Genomic DNA, 27,997 nt, shown 5'->3' with positions numbered 1-27,997 from the left:
ACGGCCCTCTGACGTCAGAAGCGCGCCGCGAGCCCCAGTATGGCAGGAGGAAGTGCCTTCGACGGAAGTGCCCTCCCTCGCCGAGCTGGGTTAGGATGGCTGCAGGTGGGTTCCTACTGCGTCGACTCCGAGCGCCCTTCCGCTCCCTTGCTCTGAACGCGCTCATGGACGCGCCACGCACAAGGGGCATGCACGACGGGGGCGGCCCCCGAAGCCTCTCCATCGAAGGCAACATCGGTAAGGGCCAGAAAGTGGCTTTCGAGCCTTGGCCTCCGCCGAGTAGGTGACTGACAGGCTGGGATCCTGCCCCAGTCCGGCCCCCTTCATTGCCCTTATCCCCTTCTGCCACCACCCGACCTGTTGTTTCTGCTTGTCAGGGTTTTTCTCCCGCAGTGCACCGTGGGTTTTGATTTTGGGGACACAGTGGGCGGGTACTGATACCCGCCTACTCACCCATGGGGACGTAAAAGCCACGCAGCCTGCAGATAGCTCCAGAATTGTACTGGTTTACTGGCGTGTTTCTTTCGCTAGAAATAGACGCTACAGTATGCCATTTGTTTTCCTAAAATAGGATTACCAGATTTAGCAAAAATAAAAATAAACGTCCAGTTTACATAGAATTAAAGATAATTTTAGTATGCCACATGCAGCTTTCGTGACATACACTTAAAAATGACCCATTGTTTATTTAGACTCAATTCTTAACAGATTCCATTTTCACTGTTTTGCCGTGACCCATGTTAATTGCACTGCGAATTACTGCAGTGTTATTTTTTATTTTGAGATAGTCACTAGGTAGCCCTACCTGACTTGGAACTTGCTATTTAGACTAAGTTGGGCTTGAACTCACAGAGATTTTTTTAAACTTAGAAATCTGTGTAACATTTTTTTGTTACAAGTAACCCGGTATCTTAAATTAAAAAGGAAAAAAAAGCAACACTGAAGCAAAATGGTTCAACCTACTTAATGTTGCTGAATCCCGAGGCTACTTGACCTGCACAGATACTGGTCCCTGATGGGATCAGCAAGTGTGGACTGAAGCCAGTCCAGCAGCAAATAGTGTTTCTCATTTTATTCATACAAATCACCCTTTTTGCATCTTCCCTGCACCAGCACTGTTCTTGGTCTGAGGATACAGCCATGAGCAGAACAAATAAGAATTCTCCACTCGTGGAATTTGAATAGGGAGTAATACACGGGTCCCTCCCTATTAAGGGATAGAAATTAAGCGAGGTAAACAGTGTATTGGGTAGCGATGAGTAAGATGAAGGAAGAGAGATCAAGGATGAGAGGTTGAGGACAGTTGTTTTCTAAATAGGGTGTTCCTCAAATACCTCGATGAGATGATATTGATCAGTAGCCTGGATGATGTGAGAGACAGCCATGTGAGTAGCTGACAAACATTAGGCAGAACCAGTAGGAAGCCTGGGAATTGTATGATGTGTTCAGTGACTAGGAGGGAATCCATTTCAGCCGGAGTAGAGTGACCAAGGGGGGCGGTGGAGGAAGAATGAGATCCCAGAAACCATTTCGAGTTTTTGCCCTGAGACAGGAAAGCGTTCAGTGGTTTGAGGTGTTGAGGGACAAAGGCTTCACCTGTCCCTCATTGCACTGAAGTGGAAGATGTTTTGGGAAGCCATTGCAGTAATGGGATAAGTTGGGCCCAGGTGAAGATCACATTTTAAGGTAGGGCCACTGGACCTGGTGATAGATAAGGTGTGCAATGTTAGGGGTCAGTGATGACCTCAGTCATCACTTGGACAGCCTTTGGAAGACTTAGTTTGGATTTTTTTAAACATGTATTTGTTTGCTTACTTATTTTATCATGGGGCCTTGCGCCACTGAAGTCCATCCTAGACTTTTTTTTTTTTTAAGAATATTTTATTGGGCTGGGCGGTGGTGGTGCACACCTTTAATCCCAACACTCGGGAGGCAGAAGCAAATAGATTCTGTGAGTTTGAAATCAGCCTGGTCTACAGAGCTAGTTATAGGACAGCTATGGCTGTTACACAGAGAAACCCTGTCTTGGGGTGGGGGGCAGATTATTTAATTTTTAGTTTTGTATCTGTGTTGTAAGTATGTGTATGTGAGTGCAGGTTCCCTCCAAGACTGGGAGGGTTACAGGTGTTTGTGAGCCACCCATATGAATAGTGAGAACCAAATTCAGGTCCGCTGGAAGAGCTGGAAGTACTCTTGACTGCTAAGCCGTCTCTCCAGCTCAGACCAGGTGTTTTGTTTCTGCTAGCCTTGAACATACAGTAACTGGAATTACAGTTGTGCGGTAACACGCCCGGCTCAGGCTGTCTTAAATGGAGACGTCTGGGAAGAACAGATTGTGTTAGTGATTTCAAGAGTTGGTCATAAGGATGGTGGGTTTGCTGTGTGGCTATTGGATAGCCAAGTAGAAGTGTTGAATATGCTGCCGGGTATGTGAGTGGAAGATGCTGGGCTAGACGAGATATTTAAAGCCAGAAGACTATATTGAGGGAAAGGACTGCGTCCTGTAGCATGAGGACTGTAAGAGAGGGAGACGAGGTTAGTGAGCAGAGACTGAGAAGAGAATGCACGGAGACAGGAGGAGTAAAACAGACAGTGACATCCTGGAAGCCAGGCATAGCTGTTCAAAGGGAGGGAAAGTGCATTTGCAATACTGTTTGAGTGAAGGTTTGGGTGATATTGAACAGTTTCCGGAGTAGACTGGAAGGCTTGGAGAATGTCGAGGTGAAGAGTTGCAGAGGGCAGGTTAGAGCATGTCATGGGATGGCCGCTGCAATTGGAAGAGGGTTTGCACTTTTATTTTTTTGAGGGGTTTCTCTGTAGCTCTAGCTGTCCTGGAACTCACTCTATAGACCAGGCTGGCCTGAAACTCACTATATAGACCAGCTGGCCTCGAACTCACAGAGATCCACCTGCCTCTGCCTCCTGAGTGCTAGGATTAAAGGTGCATGCCGCCACCGCCCAGCAGTTTTTCTTTCTGTGAAAGAGTAAAATGTGTTAAGTTTCTTTTTGAAGTGGTCTAGTTACTAGAATGCATCTTTTTACTTTTTTTTTTTTTTTTTTGGTATTTACGAGACAGGGTTTCTCTGTATTGTTTTGGAGGCTTTCGGTCTAGCCTGGCCTTGAACTCACAGAGATCTGCCTGCCTCTGCCTCCCGAGTGCTGGGATTAAAGGTGTGCGCCACCACCGCCTGGCTTCTTTTTACATTTTTATTGCATGTATTTACTTTGTGTGTGAATGTTTGTGTCGTGGCTCCTGTGTGGAGGTCAGAGCACCTGTGTTCATCTTTCCCCTCTTCCTGTCTTTGGATGCAAAGCTTCCTTGCCCCTCCATGACTTCCTCCCCATGATGCACTCAAGCGGTGAGCCAAAATAAACCCTCCTTTCCTTTGATTGTTTTGTCAGGTGGTTTGCCATAGTAACAAGAAAATAGAGTAGTGACAGAACCAGAGGTTTGCAGAGGACGACAGGTCAGGTGTCGGTGAGCCTATAGATACCAGCTTATCCTGCTGGCAGTAGGCGGCTCTCTGAGCTACTGGAGAGTTGAAGTCAGTGTGTGCCATCACCAGAGTAGTTTCTAGAAAGAGACGGGCTACAGTAAGTGAGTATACAAATGCTTCATAAAGCAGACACCTTCTGTGTCGCATTTGTTGTGGTGCCCTTAGTGCTTTGTTTCTAGCTTGTCTAACGCACAGTTAGGTAAATTGGAAAGGCCTAGAGTAATGAACTAGTTTCTGTGACTGTTGTAGTTGAAGGAGGAAAGACAACACAGGCATGGATGGAGAGAGAAATAAGTGACAGTCAGAGGGTAGTCTGGAGTTGAGATTGCCAGGACGTAGTGGTTAGTAGAGGCGGAGGATGGGATGCTCAGATTTATAGTTTGGATTGTGACTCCGGAAGCAGAGGATGACATAAAGGGAGAACTGTCCTGGGGAGGCACGCATGATACATTTTTGTCTGAGGAGTCTGTGAGACACCCTGAGGAGATCCTGAGCTGATTGACTATGTACCCAAAGTGCAGAGATTGGAGAGGGGGCTAAGATACCAGGCGTGGAGCTGGTGACAGATGTGAGTAGGTAAAGCTCTGGAGGTGACCTGGGAGACTACATCTGCCTTGACTTTAGTCACTAATTGATCCCATCACCACACACTCAGGCGGCTTGTCCCACACAGAGTTACTCATCCTGTGTGGGTTGGCAGAGCTTCCTACCCAAAGCTGTTTGCACCTGAGTGCTGTTGAGATTGTTTGCATGCTCAGTAGCTTCCCTGAGTTGGAGCCAGAGGGCCCTGATTTTGTGTTGCTCTGCCTCTGTGCTCATGCAGTGATTGCCAGAGTCCTGTCCTAGCACATCCATGTGGAGGTTAGTCATTGGTACACAGAGGAAAAGGAATAGTGTGATCAGGAAGCCGGGCAGTGTGTGACTGCAGTTGAAAGTTTGGCACCTAGAACTCCAGAAAGCCCAAACAATAAAATACCTAGCTGACCTTTCACCTGTGTTCATCCATGATATGTGTCACCCACTGTCTCCTGAAATCCACTACGGACTGTTTGAAGTGCAAGTTGTCTTCCGAGATGACTGCCAGTGGGCCACCTGAGCCCATTTTGACTCTTTCACTTTCAAAGACCTCCTGAGGAAAGAGGAGACAGTACATTCCTCCGGGTCTGGAGATTCGTGTGTTAAATTAAGAGCTTTGCTAAAGACATGTTTTTCCTGTATTCAAAGTTAGGTGTCTTAATGTCTTTTACGTGTATCAAATTTTAAAAATGAGCAAAGAATCCTGGTGGGGAAGAACCTACCTGTTTCTAATACTGGATCTTGGATTCTCTTGTCTCTGAGTCACCTCATTCTTACCCCCCCCCCATTTCTATTCTTAGTACCTGGCCAGGCACCCAGCATGGGAAAGGAGGAAGGTGTAATCTGTCTTCATAAAGCGAGCTCCCAGCCTGGCTGGCGAGGGGGAAGAGTGAACAAATAATCATAGTCTAATACTTGGTAAACTGGAGCAGGCAGTAATTAACTCTGCCGAGGGATGGAGTGGAGCTGGATCAAGTTCAAGGGGGCTTTGGAGAAAGTGCAGAGGAAGGAGGAGTCTCGGGTAGGCACGGTAGGGAGGAGAGCACCATCAGTCAGTTCCTTTCTTCAGAAAGGCTCAGTTCACATCCTGCTCTGAGGAACTTGTTTTTTTCCTAGTAAAGTTATTAAGTTTCTTTAATGCTTGTTGACTGATGTACTAAGCTTTCCCAGAATGCTTTAGGATTAGCACCTTTACGATCCTGGGCTTAGTGTCAAGGTTGACGAAGAGGAAGGTCCTTGAGGACAAAGCCTGCTTCGTTGCTTTAGCTACAGTGCACTTAGTAGGTGCTCTGAGAGTTTCTTCTGGAAGAGTGTGCGCAGCAGCAGTTCCTGACATAAAGACTTCATTTTCTTGGGAAGAAATTGTTAGTATGCTGGATATCTTATTTATATTTACTGCCATTTGACTTTAGTAAAGACTTCCAGTTGAATTATTTTCCCTCATGTTTTTCATCTTATTGAGGGAAAGAAAATTCGGGTATAGTGGTGCAAACTTTAATCCCAGCACTTGGGAGGCAGAGGCAGTCAGATTTCTGAGTTTGAGACCAGCCTGGTCTACAGAGCTAGTTCCAGGACAGCAAGGAATACACAGAGAAACCCTCTCTGGAACTTCCTCCTCCCCTCCCCCCCCAAAATGCCCAGGGGTGGTAGTATATTTTAAAAGTTCCCATGAGGTGCCAGTATATTACATTCAGAATAATAGAAAATATGGTATCCAGGGGCTGGAGAAATGGTTCAGTGGTTAAGGGCCCTGACTGCTTTCCCAAAGGACCTGTGTTCAAATCCCAGCACCCACATGGCAGCTAACAACTGTTTGTTATCACAGAGATCTGACACCCTCACACAGACTTACCTGCAGGCAAAACACCAGTGCATATAAGATAAAAGTAAATAAATTAAAAAAAAATCTGGCCGGCGGTGGTGGCGCACGCCTTTAATCCCAGCACTCGGGAGGCAGAGGCAGGCGGATCCCTGTGAGTTCGAGGCTGGGCTGGACCGACAGCCTCCAAAACAATACAGAGAAACCCTGTCTCGTAAAACCCAAAAAAAAAATATATATATATATATCTGGAGAGATGGCTCAGCTGTTAAGAGCACTGACTGCTGTTCCAGAGGACCCAGGTTCAAGTCTCAGCACCCACATGGCAGCCCACAGCTGTCTATAACGCCAAGATCTGAACCCTCACACAGACATACATGCAGGCAAAACACCAGTACACATAAAATAAAAATATTTTTTAAAAAGAAAATATGGTAACTGGGGCAGTAGGTCAGTTTCTGTCACTACCATATTGTAGCATAATTAACAAGCATTAAGTTTATAGAAAAGTTTATGGGGAGGGAAAAGCCATGACTTAGGAAAAGATGAGCAGTCACAACAGGGCTCTGTCTGGTTCGTGAAAAGACAGTTCTAAATTAAACTCACATGCTGAGCTCTAAGAAAGTGCTTCCCGTGTGTAATCAACATGGAGTATACCAACAGCTGAGCTTCTGCAGGGACACTGAGAGGAGGGACACGTCAGACAACAGCCACAGGAGGCGCTAAGTTCAAGATTGAAAAAAGTGATCTGAAGGGAGGCTGGCTGTAGACATGGTATTCTTGTCACTAGCAAGTCTCTGGAACACTTTAACACATTTGTCTTTGAAATTTTTATTTTACTATTTTTAATCATGTGTACGCAGGGTTGTCTGTGTGGGGCCATGTGCACGTGCATGCAATACCTGTTGAGACCAGAAGAGGGCATCAGTTCCCCAGGAGCTGGAGTTAAAAACTTGTGAGATGTCCAGTGTGGGCGCTAAGAACTGGACTCCGAGTCCTCTGGAAGAATAGTATTGATTATAACACTGGAAATTTACACCATCTCCAGGTTTTATTTGAATACCTTGCATTATTGAAGTGATTATTCCCCATGTGTGGGTGGTAGTGCCTGGACACAGCTCAGTTCTTTTTTTTTTTTTTTTTTTTTTTTTTTTTGGTTTTACGAGACAGGGTTTCTCTGTATTGTTTTGGAGGCTGTTAGTCCAGCCCTGCCTTGAACTCACAGAGATCCGCCTGCCTCTGCCTCCCAAGTGCTGGGATTAAAGGTGTGCCACACCACTGCCCCACCCTAGTATCACAGCTTAGTTCTAATGGTGTTCATTCAGTAAATGCTACTCCATAGTGAATTACCCAGGCTCTCCCAGCCCTACTAACATGTAAGCACAGTTCTCGGAACCTTCCATCACTGTTTACTGTCTTTCTATGCTGATGTTGGCTTCTGATTACTCATTTGACTTTCTAGAAGCCTTGGAATTGATGGGAGCTGTGTGCAGGGTGTCCTGAGCATGAAAAGTGGTTGTTCCAATAGTTGGAACTGTAGGTGTCCTGTTGTATTTTTTGACATTTCAGGCTTTGAATGTTAACTGCATGACCTGAGTTCTCAGTGTTCTGACTGCCCTGAGATGAACCGGTGCTATCTGATCTCAGATATGAAGTTGATACTCCCTAACCTGCAGGCGCAATCAAGTCTAATGATCATTTAATTCTGACCAGCAGAGTGGCTGCCTTGTCTTTTTGTTTCATTTATTTGCTTTTTATTAGTTAGGTTTTTTTTTTTTGTGAGGCAGTCTCACTTTGTAGCTGGGGCTGGCCTCCAACTTGCAATAGTCCTGTTCTTTTCTTGACCTCCCAGCTGCAGAGCTTATAGGCATATGCCACAATGCCTTGCCTTTTCATATTATTTTAAATTCTCAGTAGCGAGCAAGATGGCTCAGTGAGTAAAGGTACTTGCTGCCAAATCCAAGGACGTGAATTCAGTCCCCAGGGACTCATATGGTGTAAGTAGAGAAACCACTCCTGCAAGTTGTCCTCTGTCCTCTGAACACATGTCATGGCACATGGAGTAAATAGCATTATAAATGTTTAAATAACTTTTCAACCTAAACATAAGGGCCAGCATTCAGACTTACTGAACAACATACACTCTAAATATTTGCTACCTAGGCTACATATTTTGAGCTGAGAACTTCTCAGCACAGACAGGTTTGAAAAATTTATATCTCAACCAGTTGGTAACTCACCAACGTAGTAGGAATTGGGAGCTAACTAATAAGTCACTGTTACTAGAGGTGAGACATTGGACTAGAAGAGGAGGGATGAAGCCACTGGCCTGGAGCCTCGAGGGGAGGGAAAGCATTTCCTCACCTCTGTGTGGGAAGATCAGAGGCAGAGCAAGAGGAGCAGGCGAAGTTGAGTGGAGGTGGGACAGAGAAGATCGTGACCCGATCCTCAGAGGAGCGGGTGCTCACACACACACACACACACACACACACACACACACACACACACACACACACACACACACACACAGAGTTCCATTTGGATCCCCCAGAGAATGATCACTTCTGATAAAGGAGATTGATCTTAAGATCCCTTTGAAGGCTTTTTTCTTTTTAAGAGAGGTCTTAGTACACAACCTTGGCTGGCCTAAAACTTGATATGTAGACCAGGTGGGTCTCAAACTCACTGAGATCTGCCTGCCTCTGCCTCCACCTCCCCGGTGCTGGGATCAAAGGTGCAAACTACCACATTCAGACTGGTCTTTGTGGGGAAAACTAAAATTAATATTTTGTTTGTTTGTCGAGGCAGAACATGGGGCGAGGTTTGGTTTTTTGTCCTAGCAAAGCCCTGTCCTCCACCTAGAGAGACAGTTGTCATTGTAGTAATGCAGTCAAATCTAGAATGCCATGCCACTTGGAAAGGATTAGCTAGCCTGGTTATCAGCACCAACAAAGGCTTGGCACTTGAAGGCCACCGGAGCAAACCCTTGAAGGCTGAGTAGGAATTGACCAGGAATGGAGAGGGCACGCTCTAGCAAATGGGAGATCAGTGCAGCCATACTTTTGGGAGAGATCGTGGTATGACCAGGGTTGCAGGGAGCTAGGGTCAGCAGAAAAGCTGAACATGAAGGGGTATAGGTAGGGGTCGGGTCCTGTTGTATCCAGACAGTGCTTATAGGGTTGGATTTTATCTGAGGGCAATAAGGCCAGCGAGATGGCTCAGCAGATAAAGGCACCCGCTGCCAACCCAGACCACCTGAGGTCAATTCTCACAACCCATGGAAGGAGAGAACTAACCCTCATAAGTTATCTTCTGATCTCCACATGTCCACCATTGTCCATATAGATAAATAAATGTAGTTTTAAAAGCCGAGGCTGGTGAGATGGCCTAAGAAGCAAAGGTGCCTGCTGCTGAACTTGGTGACCTGAATTTGAACCCCAGTACCCACATGAAGAGATCAAGTTGTCCTCTGATCTCCACATTGCATGTCATGGCATGCTGCCTCACCCCCAGGTGATGGCTGGATGGATGGATGGATGGATGGATATATAGTTTTTGGTATTGAGACAGCATCTCATTATGTATCCAGGCTGGCCTCATACTTACTGTCTAGACCCAACTGGCTTCAAATTCATGAACTTCCTGCCCCAGCATTCCTGAGTGCTGGGATTACAGGGATACACCACCACATCCAGTCATGACGGCATTTTAAGATGCACTTCACAAACTGCAGTGTAGAGGTTCAGTTGCAGAGAGCACAGCTGGTGTCAAAGAGGCAGGGGACCATTCTGGTCCTGAGTATGAAGGTGCAAACCCAGAAAAGGGACAAAGTAGGAAAAGCTAAGAAATACAGGTAAATGGCCTTGGGGCCTCTGGAGGTCTAGGAGAGGAGGGTGTTCTCACAGTAGTGGATATTGCCCTGCTGTAGGTCTGGAGGGTGGGGAAGCTCGGCATGGTGGGTTGGTGATGAGTTTATTTGGGAATACACTAACTTTGAGCTGTGCCTTGGATGTCCAGAAGGTTCTGTCCACCTGGAGCTCAGGTCAGATGTGTTAGATGTAGGTGTAAATGGAAAAGGTAGGGCCAGTTGCTTCGGCTGCAGCCTTCTCTCCTTTGCGTCTTCCAGACCTGGGTTCATACCATGTGTGGGTCATCCTTCACCCACCCTCTGCCTGGCTGGCTGAATGACTTCCTTAAAGGGGCCTTTCCAACCTCCCGAGCTGCATCTGAGGCACTCTGCATTTGCCCTTCTCAGCGCAGCATGATTTATCAGTAGCTTCCTGTGTGTTTGCTTAGTGCCACCACCCATGTCCTCTGGGGATAAAATGCATCCCAGTGTTGTATTACCATCATACGCCGGTGCTTAACAGTCGGAAGCACAAGTTAGCCCTCTGTGAGTATCTGTTAGGCTTGCTGAGTGAATGAAGGTCTTTCTTCAACTTAGAGTTTCTACAATCATAACCGGCTTTATAGTCATGTCACCAGTTTCACCATGTCACTTTTGAAGGTTCTGTTGTCAACAGTTACTAAATACTCCGCCTCCCAGAAGTTGGTTCATTAAAACTGCAGCCTGTGTCCTAAGGCCATGTGTCCTCCCTGTTGCCCATGCTTACTGTGGTAGCTGGTTAGCTGCCCGTCCCACCATCAAGCTGACAGCGAGTCATATGGCTGCCAAGTTTTGAAGCTGGAAAGGCTGGCCCCTGCTCCCGTGAGATGGGCACTGGTGGCAAAGGCTGGTGGCTGCCTCCTGCATCCGGATTCGGGAAGCATCCCAACACGTGCCATTTGCATTGCAGCTGTGGGCAAATCCACCTTTGTGAAGTTACTCACGAGTACTCACCCAGAGTGGCAGGTGGCTACAGAACCTGTAGCAACATGGCAGAATATCCAAGCTTCTGGCACCCAAAAAGTAAGTTCTCAGCCTTGGGGGGTAGTTGGCAGACATGGGCAAGCAGTCCAATTGGAGTAATTTAATTTGCTCTTAGGAGATGAAGTAGCCCAGTTTGTCTGTTTAAAATAGCTTCATTCCAGAAAGCAGGCCGCAGAGGATATGACTTGTTTGAATATGCTTAGTTTTGATTTTTGTGGCTTCTGTATGTCTGTGTAAGCGCCCGCCTCCTGTCTTTGTGGTTTCCCAAGCATGCCCAACCATCCAAGCTTTGAAGATGAATGTTGTCATTCCTACCTTTAAGTATTTATGTTGCTGTTACTGAAGCTGGCTGGAAGGATTAATAGTCAATGAGGACATCTTAGACATGGGAAGGGACCCTACTGAGCGTCTGGTCACCCTTTGAGTTAATGTAGAAACAAGAGCTCACATTTTTTAAGGCACTGGTCTTAAAAATGTCTGCCAGGTCTCTTCTAAGCTGGACCAACTCTGTGTTTCAGACATACCTCACAACTCTGCCCTAGTGTCAGGTCTGCTGCTTCTGCCAAGGCCGTAGGTTTGCTTTCGAGCCCTGCCACATTAGTGTGACTGGGGTAGGGTCAATTTAGACAAAGTGCGGACTAGCTGAGGGAGTGGCACACTTGCTGCTGGTCTCGTGAGCCCCTGCAGGTGCCTGGGACATGTGTTGCGAGGCTCGGCCTTGTTTTAACCACTGATTATCCGCCAGCTCTTCATACGTTGGGCCACACTGAGCCACTGTGATTCGGGTTCCTTGGTTCAGATTCTTTCACCTTTCTAAATCTTACCTTCTCTGTGGTACCACAATCCCCATGTACAGTTGAGGCTATGAGGGTTCTCTTTCTCCTCTTCTCACCGAAGTCTCTTGAGAACACTCCAGGTTTCCTCCGGGCTGTTTTCCTTTTTAAAGCCACTTTGTGTGAGTGATGCAGTAGCAGTGTGTTTCCTTTCCACTCAGTTTACTGAGAGTGATTGCTCAGAGCCCAGTGGGCACTCACCAGTGCTCTGTATGGTAGAACACCAGAGAGTGGGATCTGGGTGCCAGGTTCCTTACTCCAGTCCAGAGCGATGCTGCCTGTGTGACCAGCATGCTACGCTGATTGGAGGTATGTTTTTCTAGTCATCTGTCTATATGCTTGTGTGTATGCAGGTGTATATTTGTAAAATTTTCCATTAGAAACAGAATATTTCTTTTTCTGAGTATGCCAGAAGCAAGTAGTGACATTTAAGAATGCACTCACAAAATGTTCGCTACTCCACCACAGGAGTCATGGAACTGAGTTCTCCACTCCTTGGGTTCTCTTAACCACTGAGCCTCCTTTCCATTCCTCTTTATTTGCCTTATGAGACAGAGTCTTTTGTTCTCCGGGCTACCTTGAACTCTTGATCTTCCTGCCTTTACTTCCCAAGTATCCTCCACCACACCTGACTTTTTTTATGTGGGTTCAGGGAATCAAACTCGGGTCCTCACCCTTAGAAGGCAGAAGGCAATCATTTTACCTGTTAAGCCATTTCCTCAGTCTTCCTTTTCTTTTTCTTTCTTTTTTGCCAAGGGGTGGGGTGGGGTGGGGGTGGGGAGGTGGGAGGTGGGGAGGGGTGGGATTGGGTGGGGGTTGGTAACGATGGTTTAATATAGGTTTCAGCTCAGGAGTTAAGAGAAAAAGATGCTCAAGAGAAGGTAAAGTAAATGAGAACATGGATGTGGGCTTCTCCAACTTCTTCCTCTTCCCTTTCCTTCCTTCCTTTCTTCCTTTCTTCCTTCCTTTCTTCCTCCCTCCCTCCCTCCCTCCCTCCCTCCCTCCCTCCATTCCTTTTCCCTGAGGATTAAACCCAGACCTCCCACATGCTAGGCAAGCACCCTGCGTCCTCAGCCATAACTGCTTTTTTATTATTACTTAGTGGCTGCCTGTTTGTCCCTTGATTTTTTTCTGTTGTTCTCTCTCTCTTTTTCCTACTTCCACCACCCCTGTGTGTGTGCATATGCTTGTGTGTCTGTGCTCAGGCCAGTGAAAACTTTCCCTTTTCCTCTGTTCATCCTCTGTCCCTGGAGTTTCAGGTATTCTCCTGTCTCTGCCCTCCAACTTGCCATAAGAATACTGGGATTATAGATAGGTTCTGGGGATTCAAACTCAGTTCTCATGATTGTGTCTTTGGGAGCTCGTTGTAGATACATATATTAACTGTAGATAAATATATATATGTATATATATGTTACATATAAATATAATAAACTGCTAATACATTTGTATTTTATTTTTATATATGGTATTTAATAAGTTATTTATCTATTTTTAGTTCATGTGTATTGGTGTTTTGCTAATGTCTGTATGAGGATGTCAGATCCCCTGTAACTGGAGTTACAGACAGTTGTAAGCTACCATGTTGGTGCTGGGAATTGAACCCCAGTCTTCTGGAAGAGCAGCCAGTGCTCTTAACGGATAAGTCATCTCTCCAGCCGTATATATGGTATTTCATGATACTGTCTAATGGGGAGTTCTATGCTTCTTTTTCTTAAGTGTGGGGAAAGGAAAGGTGTCCATGCACCGCATCTTGCCTGTGGAGGCAAGAACAACTTACTGAAGCCATTTTTCCTGCCATATAGGCCCTGGAGTTTGGGTTCATGTCATAAAACTTAGCAGCAAGTACCTTAACCTGCTTTGCCATCTCACTAGCCCTTAGTTTAGTTTCTTTGTTTTACTTTGGTTTTCTTTTGTTTTGGGGTTTTGGGTTTTCAACACAGGGTTTCTCTGTGTAGCCCTGACTGTCATGGAACTTGCTCTGTAGATCAGTATGGCCTTCCAAGTACTAGGGTTAAAGTGTGCATCACCACTGCCTGGACTGGTTTGGTTTCTATGTAGTCAAATTTGATCGTCTTTTCTTCACTGTTTGTTGCCTCTGATGTTAATGACTGTCTGCCCCCCCCCCATCATGTGATATACATATGTGAGTTTGCACAGGCATGTGGTAGCCAGAGCAGAGTATTGAGTGCTTTCCTCTGCCACTCTCTTCTGTGTTGCCTTGATACAGAGTCTCATTAAACCTGAAGCTAGGCTTTTCAGCTGGACTGGCTAGCCAGGATTTGACTGTCTATCTCTAACCCCAGAAGCTCTGCTTTTACATGGGTAATGGGATTTCAAACACAAGTCCTCATGCTTTTAGAGCAAGCACTGTGACCCACTGAACCATCTCTCTGCCCTTAAAGTTTTGAGTTTATTTATTTAGTGAAGGGGAAGAGTGCTGTGGTACCTTTGGAGGTCAGAGGACAACCTTCAGGAGTCAGTTCTACCAATATATAGTTTCTTGGGATTCAGTTTAGGTCGTCAGGCTTGGCAGCAGGATCCTTTACCCTTTGAGCCATCTTGGAGGCTCTGTGTTTTTTGCCTCCAATATCTCAAGATTTTAAAAACATCCTCTTGTATTTCTTTCTGCTGTATGTAGTTTTAAAAGCTGTAAGACTAGCCAGATGGTGGTGGTACACGCCTTTAATCCCAGCACTCGGGACGCAGAGGCAGGTGGATCTCTGTGAGTTGGAGGCCCTCCTGGTCTACAAAGCTACACAGAGAAACCCTGTCTCAAAAAGCAAAATAAAGTAATATTCCACAAAAGTTGTTGAGACTCACTGGGCAGTGGTGGTGCACGCCTTTAATCCCAGCACTCTGGAAGCTGAAGCAGGTAGAACTCTGTGAGTCTGAGGCCAGGCTGGTCTGCAGACTGAGTTCCAAGACAGTCAGGGCTACAGAGAGAAAACCTATCTCCAAAAACAAAGCAACAAAAAAAGTTGTAAGACTCTGATTTGTGTGCGCACGCGCAGCGCAGGCGTGTTAGCCGTGCTTGCCTGTGTGCTTACGTGGGGAGGGCATCAGGCACCCTGCTCTGTGACCTTCCACCTCTCACCGAACCCCACAGTGCTGGGGTTACCAGCTTGCGTGCAGCCACGCCCAGCTTTTTACCTGGGTGTTGAGGATCTGAACTCAGGCTCTGATGTTTGTTCATCAAGCAATTTTACCTTCTGAGTAGCTATTCTGAGTAGTTATATACTGTCCTAATGATATTTATCCTCATTATCTTTCAAACTCCTGTTGCTGTTTTGGTGGAAAGTAGTTGATTGTATTTGAATAGTATGACTCAATTCTCATATGGAGTCCTTTGCCCAGGCCTTTAGACAGTAGTAGTTGCCTCTAAGTGGAATCCTTTAGAAGAGTTTCCATGACTTATCTCTGTCTTCCTGCTTGTTTTGATAGAGATATTTTGCAGAATACTAAATAACTGCAGGAGGGTAGTCATTATTCTTTTCTGCCCTTGGTGAAGCTCCCTCTAATATCAGTGTCCAATTCTCTGCTACTCAACAGCCAACATTGAATTTTCTCCATGAGGCTTTCTTAGAGCACTTTACCATGAGACAGCCATGGCTGCTGCTGCTTCTCTCTTTAAAGACAGGGCCTTATTAAGTGAGCAGGCTGATCTGGAATTTGCTGTGTAGCCCGGCTGACCTCAGACCCATGTGGATCCTTCTGCTTCAGCTTTCCGTGTGCTGCACACCTGGCTGCTGACTTTTTGTTTGTTTTTGTTTTTGTTTTTCGAGGCAGGTTTTCTCTGTATTGTTTTGGAGGCTGTCCTGGAACTCGCTCTGTAGACCAAGCTGGTCTGGAACTCACAGAGATCCACCTGCCTCTGCCTCCTGAGTGCTGGGATTAAAGGTGTGCACCACCACCCCACCCAACCTGTGTTGACTTTTAAGATTAATATTATGTGTGTAAAGTTTGAGGTGATTCGTCAGTGCTGAGGACAGAATCAATTTAGACTCTTAGGAAAAAGGAACTGTCTTAGGTTCTGTTTAGTAGTCGTTGAAGATGTAGTCCAGATTCAGATACATGGGAAAAATGATTGTTCCCTCTGAATTCTCATTTTGGGGTCTACACTTTCTGTTAATTATGAAACATGAATATTAAGTTTGTGGGGTTTTTTCTATTCCATCTGTCTTTCCTTGTAATTTCCCCTTGTATTTTTAATTGGTTCTGCTCTACATTTGTATTTTTCAGTATTAACTTCATTTCCCATTTTAAGTGCTTGTGGAGTCTTCATTAACTTATTGGAATGAAAAGGGAAAACTCTTGTATTTATTTATTTTTTCTTGGTCCAGTGAAACCATGCCTGCTCTCCCCTTTTTCTTTCCTCCTTTCTTCCTTTATTTTAAAGATCTTTGGATTATTACTTTAAATTATGTGTATTTTATATAATAAAAATATTATGTATACATATCTATATTCTGCAGCTGGAAAGGAAAAAAGTCAGTCTCTAGGCTGAGAGAACTATTGCCCAAAATAGGTAACAAAAACAAGTATCTCAACAAGAGTCAAGAGATTGCCTCAGTGATGAAATAGGAACAGGCTGTCAAAAACAAAAGGATCAAAGGACAACCATGGCATAGGTCCTCAGCTGCATCTTGTTGGAGTCAGTCTTTTTGTTCACCAGTGCAGTGTATGCCAGGCTGCTGACCCAGGCAGGGGCTTCTGAGGACCCTCCTGTGTCTGCCCTCCATCCGGCTGTAGGAGCTCTGGGATGATATGCCTGCTACTATGTGCAGATTTGTGTGGATTCTGGAGATTGGAGCTTAGCCCTTTATACTGGCATGAATCACTTTACTCACTGAGCCATCTCCCCAGCCCATGTATTTTATAGATACTTATTGTTTCTGTTGACACATTTGGGCAATGATTGTGTTTTCTGTGAAGATCCTGCTTGTTGTTTACTTCCAAACTTAATGATGCTCTTTGCCAGGAACTTCTTTCAGTTCTTTTTTTTTTTTTTTTTGGTTTTTCGAGACAGGGTTTCTCTGAATTGTTTCGGAGGCTATCAGTCCAGCCCGGCCTCGAACTCACAGAGATCCGCCTGCCTCTGCCTCCCGAGTGCTGGGATTAAAGGCGTGCGCCACCACCGCCCGGCTTCTTTCAGTTCTTTATATCATAAATGAGTGAACATTTGTCACATGCTTGGCTTCTCTTCTAGCTCTTTATATCTTAGTCATCCACATTGTGAACTCCTTGAATCCAGTTACTACATCTTGTTCATCTTTATAGGAGAGGTGTTAGAATGAAGAGGCTGGAGAAAGCCAAATTTGAGCCCCATTCCCTATTTCATTCAAACCCAAGGGGCCTTAAACAAATAAGTTACTTAGCTCTCAGTGGATTTTCCCCTTTGTAAAATGGTTCTAATGTTACTCATCTCTGGATGCTGTTTGGAAATAACAGTCCAGTGACCTCTGAATAAGTATTACTTCCTTTCTCTCTACTTCTTACTGCACCCAGCGCATAGGATACCTTGTCCACACAAGCCTCAGTCAGCAATGATTGAATGGATGAAGATACAAAGTGCTTTGCTTAAAATTTACTTTTGCATTGAGTCAATAATTGAGCCTAGGTCCCTGAGTGTCCACTGCTTATTCCCACCTGAATGTTCAGAACCAGTATTTCAAATTGTGTTTCATGCTTCCTAGAATGAATAAGGAACTAGGTTTTGTTTGACAAAGTATGATTCCTCTATGAGAGACAGAGTAGTCTGTTTAATTCATTGGCTATTTAGATTCTCAAATAGGCAGTTGTTTTCTTTCTTATCTGCCTTGAAGTTTGAGAAATACTGACAAATAGAATCTGATAGGCAACATGGTATTTAAGTAGAAGGATTTGATTCAAAGGAGAATTTGTAGGTGACAATCAGTTAACTCACCCCAGACAAACTGCACAAGTCCCATGTTCTGTGTGTGTTTGAATTCTGTGTGAGAGTTTTGCCTTGCTCTCCCTGTTCCATTTCATGTGTCGTGTCATCTCTCTGTCAGATTCTTATCATGCAGCGTTGAGCAGTCTTCCCTGCTTATACAGTTTAAGCTGGGAAATCGTATCTTTTTTCATGTTTTGAGTGGAAGGAAACATCTATGGTTACTTTTGACATTAAATATTGAACTTTGAGGAAGGCAGAGGGTGGGATGTGTCCTATAAAACAATATACCTCCTAGGAAATTCTCCCCTTCTGCACTTTTTTGTAGGACAGCACTTCCAGAGGTCCTGGAAACTTGCTAGAAATGATGTACCAAGAGCCAGCTCGATGGTCCTACACATTCCAGACACTTTCCTTTATGAGCCGTCTGAAAGTGCAGCTGGAGCCCCTCCCAGAGAAACTCCTACAGGCAGAGAAGTCTGTGCGAATCTTTGAGAGGTCTGTGTACAGTGACAGGTAAGACCAAACACTGTCAACCACAGACATATGCTCACACTGGTGTGATTTTTTCCTTTGCGTTTAAGTCCTGAATTTCACTCACTAGTCACTGTAAAACTGTAAGGCAAAACCATTGTTTTCTTTGTGTGTATGTATATATGTGTGTACATGCACAAAGATGTACTTGTGTGTACTAATGTCTGTGCATATGTGTGCGGAGGCCAGACAGCCTCAGTTGTTTTCCTTAGATACCTTTTTTTTCTATCTATCTATCTATCTATCTATCTATCTATCTATCTATCTATCTATCTATCTATCTTTATTGAGGCAGGGTCTCTCAGTCTCTCACTAATGTGGAACTGTCTAAGAAAGCTAAGCTTTCTGACTAGTGAGCCTGGGAGATCCACCTGTCTCTGCCTCCACAGCATGGGAATTACAAACCTTGCTTTTTAAATTGGATTTGGGGGTCAAGTTCAAGTTCTTACCAAGTAAGCCATCTCCCCAACACCAAGAATATATGTTCTTTTTTAATTACTTTTTAAGGTTTATTCTTATTTTGTGTCCTTGGATGTTTTATCTGTGTGTATATTTATGCACCACATATGTGCAGTGCCTGTGGAGGTCAGAAGAGGGCGTTGGACCCTCTTGAACCAAAGTTACCATTAGCTGACATGTGGGTGCTGGGAACAGATCCCAAGTCTTCTGGAAGAGCAGCCAGTGCTCTTAACCTCCAAGCCATTTCACCAGCCCCCAAAGTATATTCAAAGTGTATTGTTCTTTCTAATACAAATCTATATACATTTGTCCAGAGTTATCATACATGTCAAGAAAACCGATTGTGCTTTTCACCAGCTTGATGTGCTGGCTTTCCCACAGTGCCACTGACTTTTGGGTCCCACCATTATACACCGAAGTCACAGAATAACCACTTATGCGACTCTCAGAAGCCAAACAGGTTGGCGTTTGGTTATCACCTCTTAGCAGAATTAGCAAGTGGAATTAAAGTTGGTGTACTAAAAAACAAAACAAACCAAAAAAAAGCAAGCAGGGGCTGGAGAGATGGCTCAGTAGTTAAGAGCTCAAGTAAGAGCTCAAGTTATTCTTGCAGAAAACCCAGGTTTGATTTCTAGCACCCACATGGCAATTCACAATTGTCCATAATTCCAGTTCCAGGAGATCCAGTGCCCTCTTCTGATCTTCATAGGCAGCAAACACACACTTGGTACACAAACATACATGCAAGCAAAACAAGCACACAACTGGAACACATATGCGTATAATAAATAAATATGAAAAAATTAAAAAACAATGAAAGCAACCCATGAATCCTTTTCATTCTTCAAGATGGGATCTTGTTGCTGGATGTGACACACACTTTTAATCTCTGTGAGTTTGAGACCAGCCTGGTCTACAGAGTGAGTTCTAGGACAGCCAGAGAAACCCTGTCTTGAAAAACTAAATATAATAACAATCAGAAATCTGTCTCAAGTTCAGCATTTTTGACCCCCATTATGGGCAGGGCTTATTACTGGCCAATGTCTAGTGGCACCTTGTAAATCATGTCACTTTATGGGAAAGGACATCATCAACTTAAGGGAGTAAACTTTCAAGTGCTTTAGTCTAGCAGCCAGCTAGGGAAATGAGTCCATTTGTTCTGGGAAAGCATGCTAATCCAGGCTTCAGACTCCAGAGACCAGGCCATGGGCTCAGGCCATCAATCGACAAAGGCACGGGGTGCCTTGATCTGGTCATTGTGGAAAGTTTGAATTTGAATGACTTTGGTGGGGGAAAATGATTTGTCTTGGGTCCATGACTGAAGATGGGGCATTCTGTACCTTACCTGCTCCATTACTGGAGACACTTGGTTACCCGTTTTTGGAGGGGGAGGGTGTTGAGACAGGGTTTTTCTGTGTAGCTTTGGGATTAAAGGTGTGTGCCACCACAGCCTAGCTGGGTTACCCATTTAATTCCAGGTTAAATAAACTAGTTGTAGCTCTTATTAGAAAGCCTCCTGAAATTAAAAAATGAAAGTTGGTATACTGGAGAGATGGCTTAGCAGTTAAGAACATTTCCTGTTTTTCCAGAAGACTCAGGTTCGATTCCCACCACTTGCATGGCTGCTTGCAACCATCAGTAACTCCACTTCTAGGAGATCCAACGTGTTCCTCTGATCTCTCATGGCACCAGGCATACACATGATGCATGTACAGGCATGCAGGCAAAACACCATACACATAAAATAAAGCAGTAATTTAATTTTTTAAATGAGAGTTCAAGACCAGGTATGTTGGCATATGCCTTTTATCTCAGTAATTGGTAGGCAGAGGCAGATTGATCTTTGTGAGTTTGAGGCCAGCCTGGTCTACATAGTGAATTCGAAGTCAGATAGGGAGGTCTACATAGTGAGATCCTGTCTCAAAAAAGGGGGGGAATCGATAGTTGATTTGTAAATGACGTGACTATTCTGACTGCACTTCAAGATCACACCAGATATGTGGAAGAAACAGTGTCATTCAATCCTTCATTCCAGGGCCTGAGAGGAGTCTGCTCTTCAGAAAGCTAAGTGTTTATGGTATAGATAGTTGGGCTCCAGGTTTTAGATCAGTTCCACTGTAGCTACGCCTGACTTCCTCTGTCCTCTCCTGAGCCGTACCTCCCAGGCTAGGAAGTTGACCTAGTGAACCACCTAGACTGTTGGAGGTGTTCAGATTTACTATTTTGAGTTCTAGCCTCTTAGTTTGGTGGGCTTGTGAGAATCCCCTCAGAGGGAAACAGACATGTTTTGTTAATTACAGGCTTTGCTGTTTGTTTAAAAAACGATCCCAACTGCTGGGCTTTGGTGGCATACGCCTCTAATCCCAGCACTCGGGAGGCAGAGGCAGGCAGATCTCTGTGAGTTCAAGACCACCCTGGTCTACAGAGCGGGTTCCAGGACAGGCTCCAAAACAACTCAGAGAAACCCTGTCTTGAAAAAACCAAAAAAAAAGGGGGGGAGGGTCCCAACTGTAGGCTGGAATTCAGTATCACCAGGTTGCCCTCATACTCATAGGTGTCCTCCTGCCTCTACCTTCTGAGTTTGGGGATTGCCAGCATATAGAAATGAGTTGTTAAGAACTATCTGGGAGACCAGGTAGGGTGGTGCATGCCTTTAATCCTAGCACTCAGGAGGCAGAGGCAGGCAGATCTCTGTGAGTTCGAGACTAGCCTGGTCTACAGAGTGAGTTCCAGGACAGGGTCCAAAGTTACAGAGAAAGCCTGTCTCAAAAACAAAAACAAAAACTATCTGGGTCTGGACATTTCCTTGTAAAGGAGTAGCAGTTGGTTGTACTTTGGGTTATTGCACCATTGAAGCTGCTTTCATTGAAGGGGGACATTTTTAGGTAGAAAAGATAACCTGTTATAAATCTCTAATCTAAAGAGTATTTAGATTTTCCATTCCTTTAAAAATGTATTCCAGGAACTAGTAGTATGATTCAGTGGTCCTTTTCGTGCCCAGGGCATGAGAGTTCAAGCCACAGTGCCAAAGGGGAAAACCCTTTTTTTGTTAGTAGGTTTATTGAATATCTCCTGTACTCAGGCACCAGACTTTGCCCTAGGGCAACACCAGAGTCCTTAGTCCCTGTTGCAGTGAGGATACTACTTCACCAAGGACTGCAGTGTGTGTTCCAGAGGACAGTGATTGCAGGGAGGAAGAACCGGAAATGTTTGTGAATGAGTTAACGGAAACACCAGTGTGGCTTTAGGACAGACTCTGGATTGCTAGGTCCTTCAGCCCCGTTCTCCCTGCAGCTCCCCACACCTCTCTGTGCTTAGCTTCCACTCCCCCTACTGCCCATTACTACCAGCTGTGGAGAAAGAGGAAAGTGCCCGCCTTAGGAGAGGTAAAGGTCCCTATTATAGACTTGGTCATTTCTATTTGCAAGATGCAACTTTTGTCTTCTAGCTTCTAGCTGGAGAAGTTGGCAGCATTTTTCAAAACTTGAGTTACAAAAGTCACCTTCATGTTGCCTTCAGAGAGCTGGAGCTAAAACATTGTAGTCTGAGCAAGTTCACTTTCGGAGTTTGCAAATTAGCTTCTTCGTGGCCTAGGAAGAGTGATTACAATGATTTAGGAGTGTTGATTGTGAGTGATGGTCACCCTCAAAAGTATGATATGCAGCCATCCCCTACCATGGCTCAGGTCGGGTAGCTTTCCAAAGCAACATAGCTTGTGGGAGCTGCAACTGGATCACAGCATGCAGTCACTTTGAAAGCCACTCTCAGAGCTGGAGAGATGGCTCAGTGGTTAAGAGCACTGACTGCTCTTTCAGAGGACCTGGGTTCAATTCCCAGCACCCACATGGCAGCTCACAACCATCTGTAATTCCAGTTCCAGGGAATCTGACACCCATGGTAAAACACCAATGCACATAAAATAAAATAAAAAAAAATAAATTGAAAGCCACTCCCCCTAAGGGTGTCACTCACGACTTCACAGTTTGCACTTCTGTGAGCCATTCACACAAGGATTTTGAATTTCATTTTCCCAGAAGTGGCCAGTTGCTGAGGTTGCCTTAGAAACTGGAGTTCACTGTTGTGGGTGTAAATTGTGTTTTGTATCAAGCTTTAAAAACAGAATTGGCCCTTTTGAAGCCATGACTTCTCAATTTACCAGATCCTCCTCCTGTTGTGGAAGTAAGCAAAGGGGGAAGTTAGTCAGAGGAAGCTAGACTCCTGTATGCTCTGGAAGGGAGACTGCTCTTGGCATTACCAAAGTCAGCTGTAGAGCTGACACCACAGGAAGGGTGCTGCCCCCCCATCCCCCACCCCCACTTCTCGTCTACGAAGCATGATGGCTCAGCAGCTGGAGACTCAGAAGCCCTCGTTCTGAAGTGCAGTGTGGAAGGGTGGCTTTCCCTGCATTCTCTTGGGTTTGTCTGGAGTCTTGCTGTGGAGTGAGGAAATCTAAAGGTTCAGGCTTCCATGCACATGTGTGTGTCCTGGCTACTTTCCCTTTCTAGAGTCCGTTTCCTTGTGGTGGGTTGCTCCATCTGTGAGCTGTCGCATGGGCCTGTGTCAGGTGCTATTTGTCGTTAGTGCTGAGCATGATGGGAGCTGGAGACTGAGAATTCAGGTTTCCAGGGCTGGAGAGATGGCTCAGCAGTTACAAGCATTTGCTTCTCTGATAGAGGAGCCAAATTTCATTCCCAGCACCCACATCATATGTCTCACAACTGCCCATGAGTATAGATCAGAGAACCCAGTGCCCTCTTCTGGCCTTCACAAACCCCACATGCATGTACACAAACCCACATGAAGACAGACAGACAGACACAGACACACACACACACACACACACACACACAAATACATAATAAAAATAAACTTTAAAAAAAATTCAGGTTTCCTAAGGTAGGAGCTAGACTGGCTCAGTGATTTGGGTCAACATGAACAAGCCAAGCCAATCACTGGTTTTTCTACTTTTCTCCCTCTTCTGTCTTTCATCCCACTTCCCATTCTTCCTTCACCCCAATCTCCCACTCAACATTTCCAACCAGGTATATCTTTGCAAAGAATCTCTTTGAAAATGGTTCCCTCAGTGACGTCGAATGGCACATCTATCAAGACTGGCATTCTTTTCTCCTGCAACAGTTTGCCAACCGGCTCTTGATACATGGCTTCATCTATCTCCAGGCTTCTCCCCAGGTAACTGAACCTAAAACCTTAGATGTTCAAACTGCATGAAATGTAAGAGCTGACCTCCTGTAAGCTTCTGGTTTCCTGGTTAGAGAAGTTAGTCTATGGGCCTCACCCAGTGAAGAGGGTATAGGCACACACCAATACTCCAGCACGAGCACCCATCCCCCAGGGCCTTCTGCAGCGGCGTGTTCAAGCAGTTGTCTGTGTAGAAGCAGCCCTCTTGGTGGAGAAACAAGCTAGAACACGCTAGACATTGTTTTTACAGCTCCAGGTTTGCGGATCGGACACTTGGACCTTCAGCAGTCTGCTCTAGCTCTTGCCTGTGTCGGGTCATCTGAGGCTCCAGTTTTCTGACTGGGGTATGAAGAAGGAAGGAGTGTTTCCTCCCTCATCCTCAGGCAGGAGGACTGCAGAAGTGTGTGCTTTGGCTCTGATTTTGGAGCCAGTTTGCCCACAGGATGATGTCATGACAGGAGCCCTCTGAAGACAGCATTGGCCCTTGGCTTCTGCTGACCGGTAGTAACCTTGGCTAGACCCTGGAAAGCTTGCCCCTGAAGGGGTCTTTCTCTATAAAGTAGATCTCCTGAAAGACTCGAGGGCAGGATTCCAAGTCAAGGCAAAACATTTTTTTTTTTTTGAGAGAGAGAGATACTGCTGTCAGCTTTTGAGAGATACTTCACGGGTATGATCAGATGCCAAGAGTGCCCATCGTTGCCGAAAGCAAGCCAGCTGTCTGCAGCTTGGGCCTGAGCTTATGGACAGAAAGGAGCCTGGGTGCACACTGAGCAGAGCTGAGAACAAGTGGGAGAGTTCCTTTCGTGTCACGTTACAGGGGTCCCAAGGAGAGGACTAGCGGGAAGGGCAGCCAGGAGAGAGGCTGCTGAGTACAGCTGGGTCTGTCTTCTGTCTCACTTTTTTTTAAAGATTTTTGTTTTGTATTTTAGTTTTTTATTTTATTTTGTTTGAGGAGGGTGTTTGGTTGGGTCAGTGCTTTTTTGTTTTGAGACGGGATCTCATTATGTCACTGTGAATTCTTTGGACTGGTCTAGACTCACAGAGACCCACCTGCCTCTACTTCTGCCTCCCAGGTGCTTGGCTTAAAGGCGTGCCCCACCATGCCTGGCTGCATTTCTTTTTTCCTCCTCCTCTTCTAACAGCTCTTCATCTTTGTGTGTGTGTGCTCAAAGTGTGGGTGCCTACATGCACAAGTATACAAAAGCCACAGTGCTTGAGTGGCAATCGGAGGACACTTGTGCTGTCCCTTCTCTCCTTCCCCCTCTCCATGGACTTCAGGGATGGAACTCAAGTCACCAGGCCTGCTTTGTACCAGGCTTTTTCTTTTGGAGCCACCAGCCAGCTCCCAAATCATGACACGGAGACTTAGTTATGAACGCTCAGCCTCGCTTATCTGGCTAGCTCTTCTAACTTACATTTGTCTGTTTCTCCTTATCCTCCTCTTTCCTTGTGGCTTTTTGCTTGCCTTCCTTCTGCGTGTCTTACTTTCATGCTTCCCCCCGTGTCTCGCTGGCTGGTGGCTGCCTGGCTTCTTGCCCCAGGCCTGTCCCTCCTTCTCCCTCATTCTCTCCTCTCTTCTCTCCTATTTATTCTCACTCACCAGTCCCTCCTATCCCTATTCTGCCTAGATAGTGATCAGTCAACTTTTTATTAGACCACTCAGGTGCCTTTGGAAGACAAGGTGAAACAAATGCAACACATCTTTACACAGTTTAACACACGTCCTTACATAGTTAAACAAATGCAGCATGCATAAATGTAACACACCTTTACACAATCAAAGTAATATTCCACAACCTAAACAAATGCAACACATCCTTACATAGTTATTATTCCACAGCAGTGCCTTTGCCTGCTGAGCCATTTTGCCAGCATCATCAGGACTTCTTGGTATAGTATGGGGAGTTCCTGAACTGTGATGCGAATCACATCAAGGAGTAAGAGATTCTGGGTGAAGTGTGAGGTTCAAATAAAATTGAACTAGATATTCTCATGGCCTGAGGACCGAGGAAACTCTTCTGTGAAGTGAAATGATTTGGTTAGCTGAGGCACGGTGCCTGACTGCTCTGAATAGAAGAGGCACATTGTGGGCCAGGCAGTGGTGGTGCACGCCTTTAATCCCAGCACTCTGGAGGCAGAGGCAGGCGGATCTCTGTGAGTTCCAGGCCAGCCTGGTCTACAGAGTGAGTTCCAAGACAGACAGAACTACATAGTGAGACCCTGTCTTGAAAAAAAAAGAGGCACGTTGTGAAGATAGGTGTGTTATAGGTGGAAAGTAGTCCCTGAGTGAAAAAGAGGAGCCTTCTCCCACAGGGTGGGAGAGGGGTGCTCTCCTTCAGTGAGTGTGACAGGTGGAGATGTAGGTGGAGTTAAGAGGAGGCGTTTCCTCTTCGCGTGATTTCCCATGGGAGCCATTAACCAGCTGAGGCTACTCCAAGGAAAAGCAGTCTGAGGCAGAGGTGGACAAAATGATACCAGCGCTCTGAGTAAGAGAACAAGGCAGCAAAAGCAAAGTCATGACTTGTGGTACCCAGAGAAGACATACAGATACATTGAGACTGCAATGTAACAGCAGGGGGTTTGTCTTTTAGGTTTGTTTGGAAAGACTGTCCCAGAGAGCCCGAGTAGAAGAGAAAGGCATTGAGCTGGCCTATCTTGAACAGCTGCATGGTCAGCATGAAGACTGGTTTATTAACAAGACTACCAAGTGAGTATCTTACAGGCAGGCAGAGGCCTCCATCACCATGCTAAGCACAAGCTGAACACACAGCCCAGAACTGCAAGGATTCAGAGGGAAGTGCCCAACATCTGTCAGCTAGGAGATGTTATGTCAATACAACCCACACATCCCAAGGGGCATCTGGTGGATTCCCTCCCTCCCTCCCTTTTTTCCTCCCTTTTCCCTAGATTGTATCCTGTTATGAATGCTTGCCATAACTGGCTGAGGATGGAGGACTGAAATTTTTTAGAAAAATGTTCATTTTAATTGACATTTTTAGTCTCTGCCTGCCCTCATTCAGGCTCGGTTTGCTCACTTTAAATGTTTGGAGTGCTGACTTCAGTAGCAGTTTCGGGACTAGAGAGAGTCTCAGCCTTCCACTTTGCAGGCATCTTACTGACTAGTTAGTGTGTGGGTAAGTGACGTCACCCTGGTGTTTCTGTCTTGCTGCTCCAGGCTCCACTTCGAAGCTCTGCAGCATGTGCCAGTGCTGGTGCTGAATGTCAGTGACGATTTCTCTGAAAATGCCGCCAAACAGGAAGAGCTCATGAGACAGGTGGGCAGACCCTAGGCTTGTGGGGGTTCAGTGCTGTGCGTTCGTCTTCCTGGTCTCTATGTCTGTCCTTTGATGTGTACTTCAAATTGCATTTCACACTCCAAAGCCCTGGGATGTCACCTAAGTTACAATAGAACCCCCAGCTCCGAGTGTACTGACTCTTAGCGTCTGCTGGCCAGCTAACTGCCCCTCTAAGGTGTTCTACAGTAAGGAACAGAAGACATGGGTTCTGTGCCCACTTGGTGCTGTCTGACCCTGGGCAGCTCTCATTTCCTCCCTCATAAGTGCTCATGGGGCTGGAGACACACTGAGGGGAGTGTTGAAATTGTGCAGTGTAACATTGATCTTCTTCTTCTGCAGGTAAACACCTTTATAAGGAACCTGTAAACAGTAATTACTCATCTTGGCTATGGTCTGGTTCCACTCGCTGAAGCCAGCAAATGTTGACCTTCCATCCATGTTGCTGTGTGCAGCCCCTGGCCCCTCGGTCATCCCCTCAGTCATCCCCTCGGTCATCCCCACAGTTGGGTGTGTGCTGTCTTCCTGTCTTCACACTGCTGTTGTCTTTTTTTTTTTATCTCAAGCACTTTAAAATAAAACTGCCTTAAGTTGTTTTCTAATCCAGTTGTTCATTTATTTCAGGATATATGTATTGATACGTGTTCTCAACTCCATAATAGATAGCAGTTTTCACCTAAGAAAAGTCTTAGCCTTTCTTCATCAACGGCTCCTGTGTGATCACGTGTCCTGATAATCCAGGACAGGGACTGTCCCGGAGCCACCAGCCTTACATGAAGTGGGTGCCTCCTGTGCACCCCAGAATGGAAAAACAGAGTGCATACTCCAAGGAGCTTCTTTAGCCCTTCCTATCCTCAGTTTCTAGCACTGAGGAGAAGGAATGAGGGAGTTAACCCCAGTCCTGGGGCTAGAGAGTTTGCCCAGAAGTCAGGGAGATAATAGCTCTGACATTTAGGGTCTGGCTGTCTGGTCTTTGCTTACCGTCTGTGAGCTTCAGGCAGCA

At 45.6% G+C, this 27,997-nt stretch overlaps 1 protein-coding gene across 4 annotated transcripts; it reads left to right on the top strand.

Moving 5' to 3' along the window:
• Position 1: 1 nt before the first annotated feature.
• Dguok (deoxyguanosine kinase) lies at positions 2–27,596 on the top strand. 4 transcript variants are annotated; one of them, XM_013114113.3, is made up of 7 exons: positions 2–105; positions 10,689–10,801; positions 17,838–18,025; positions 23,545–23,692; positions 26,293–26,408; positions 26,877–26,976; positions 27,337–27,596. In XM_013114113.3, the coding sequence occupies exons 1-7, from the start codon at positions 96–98 to the stop codon at positions 27,361–27,363; spliced, it is 702 nt and encodes a 233-aa protein (XP_012969567.1). In that variant the 5' UTR covers positions 2–95; the 3' UTR covers positions 27,364–27,596. The 4 variants fall into 4 exon arrangements, with proteins under 4 accessions (XP_012969567.1, XP_021083396.2, XP_005071112.1 ...); XM_005071055.4 differs by having other exon boundaries at positions 81–237; XM_021227737.2 differs by lacking the exon at positions 10,689–10,801 and having other exon boundaries at positions 10–105.
• Positions 27,597–27,997: the final 401 nt, after the last annotated feature.

The sequence above is a fragment of the Mesocricetus auratus genome, unplaced genomic scaffold (genome assembly GCF_017639785.1).
Source record: "Mesocricetus auratus isolate SY011 unplaced genomic scaffold, BCM_Maur_2.0 Super-Scaffold_100676, whole genome shotgun sequence".
NCBI classification, from domain to species: domain Eukaryota; kingdom Metazoa; phylum Chordata; class Mammalia; order Rodentia; family Cricetidae; genus Mesocricetus; species Mesocricetus auratus.
Note: the sequence above shows the minus strand (reverse complement) of the source record. Positions and strands in the feature narration are given on the sequence as shown.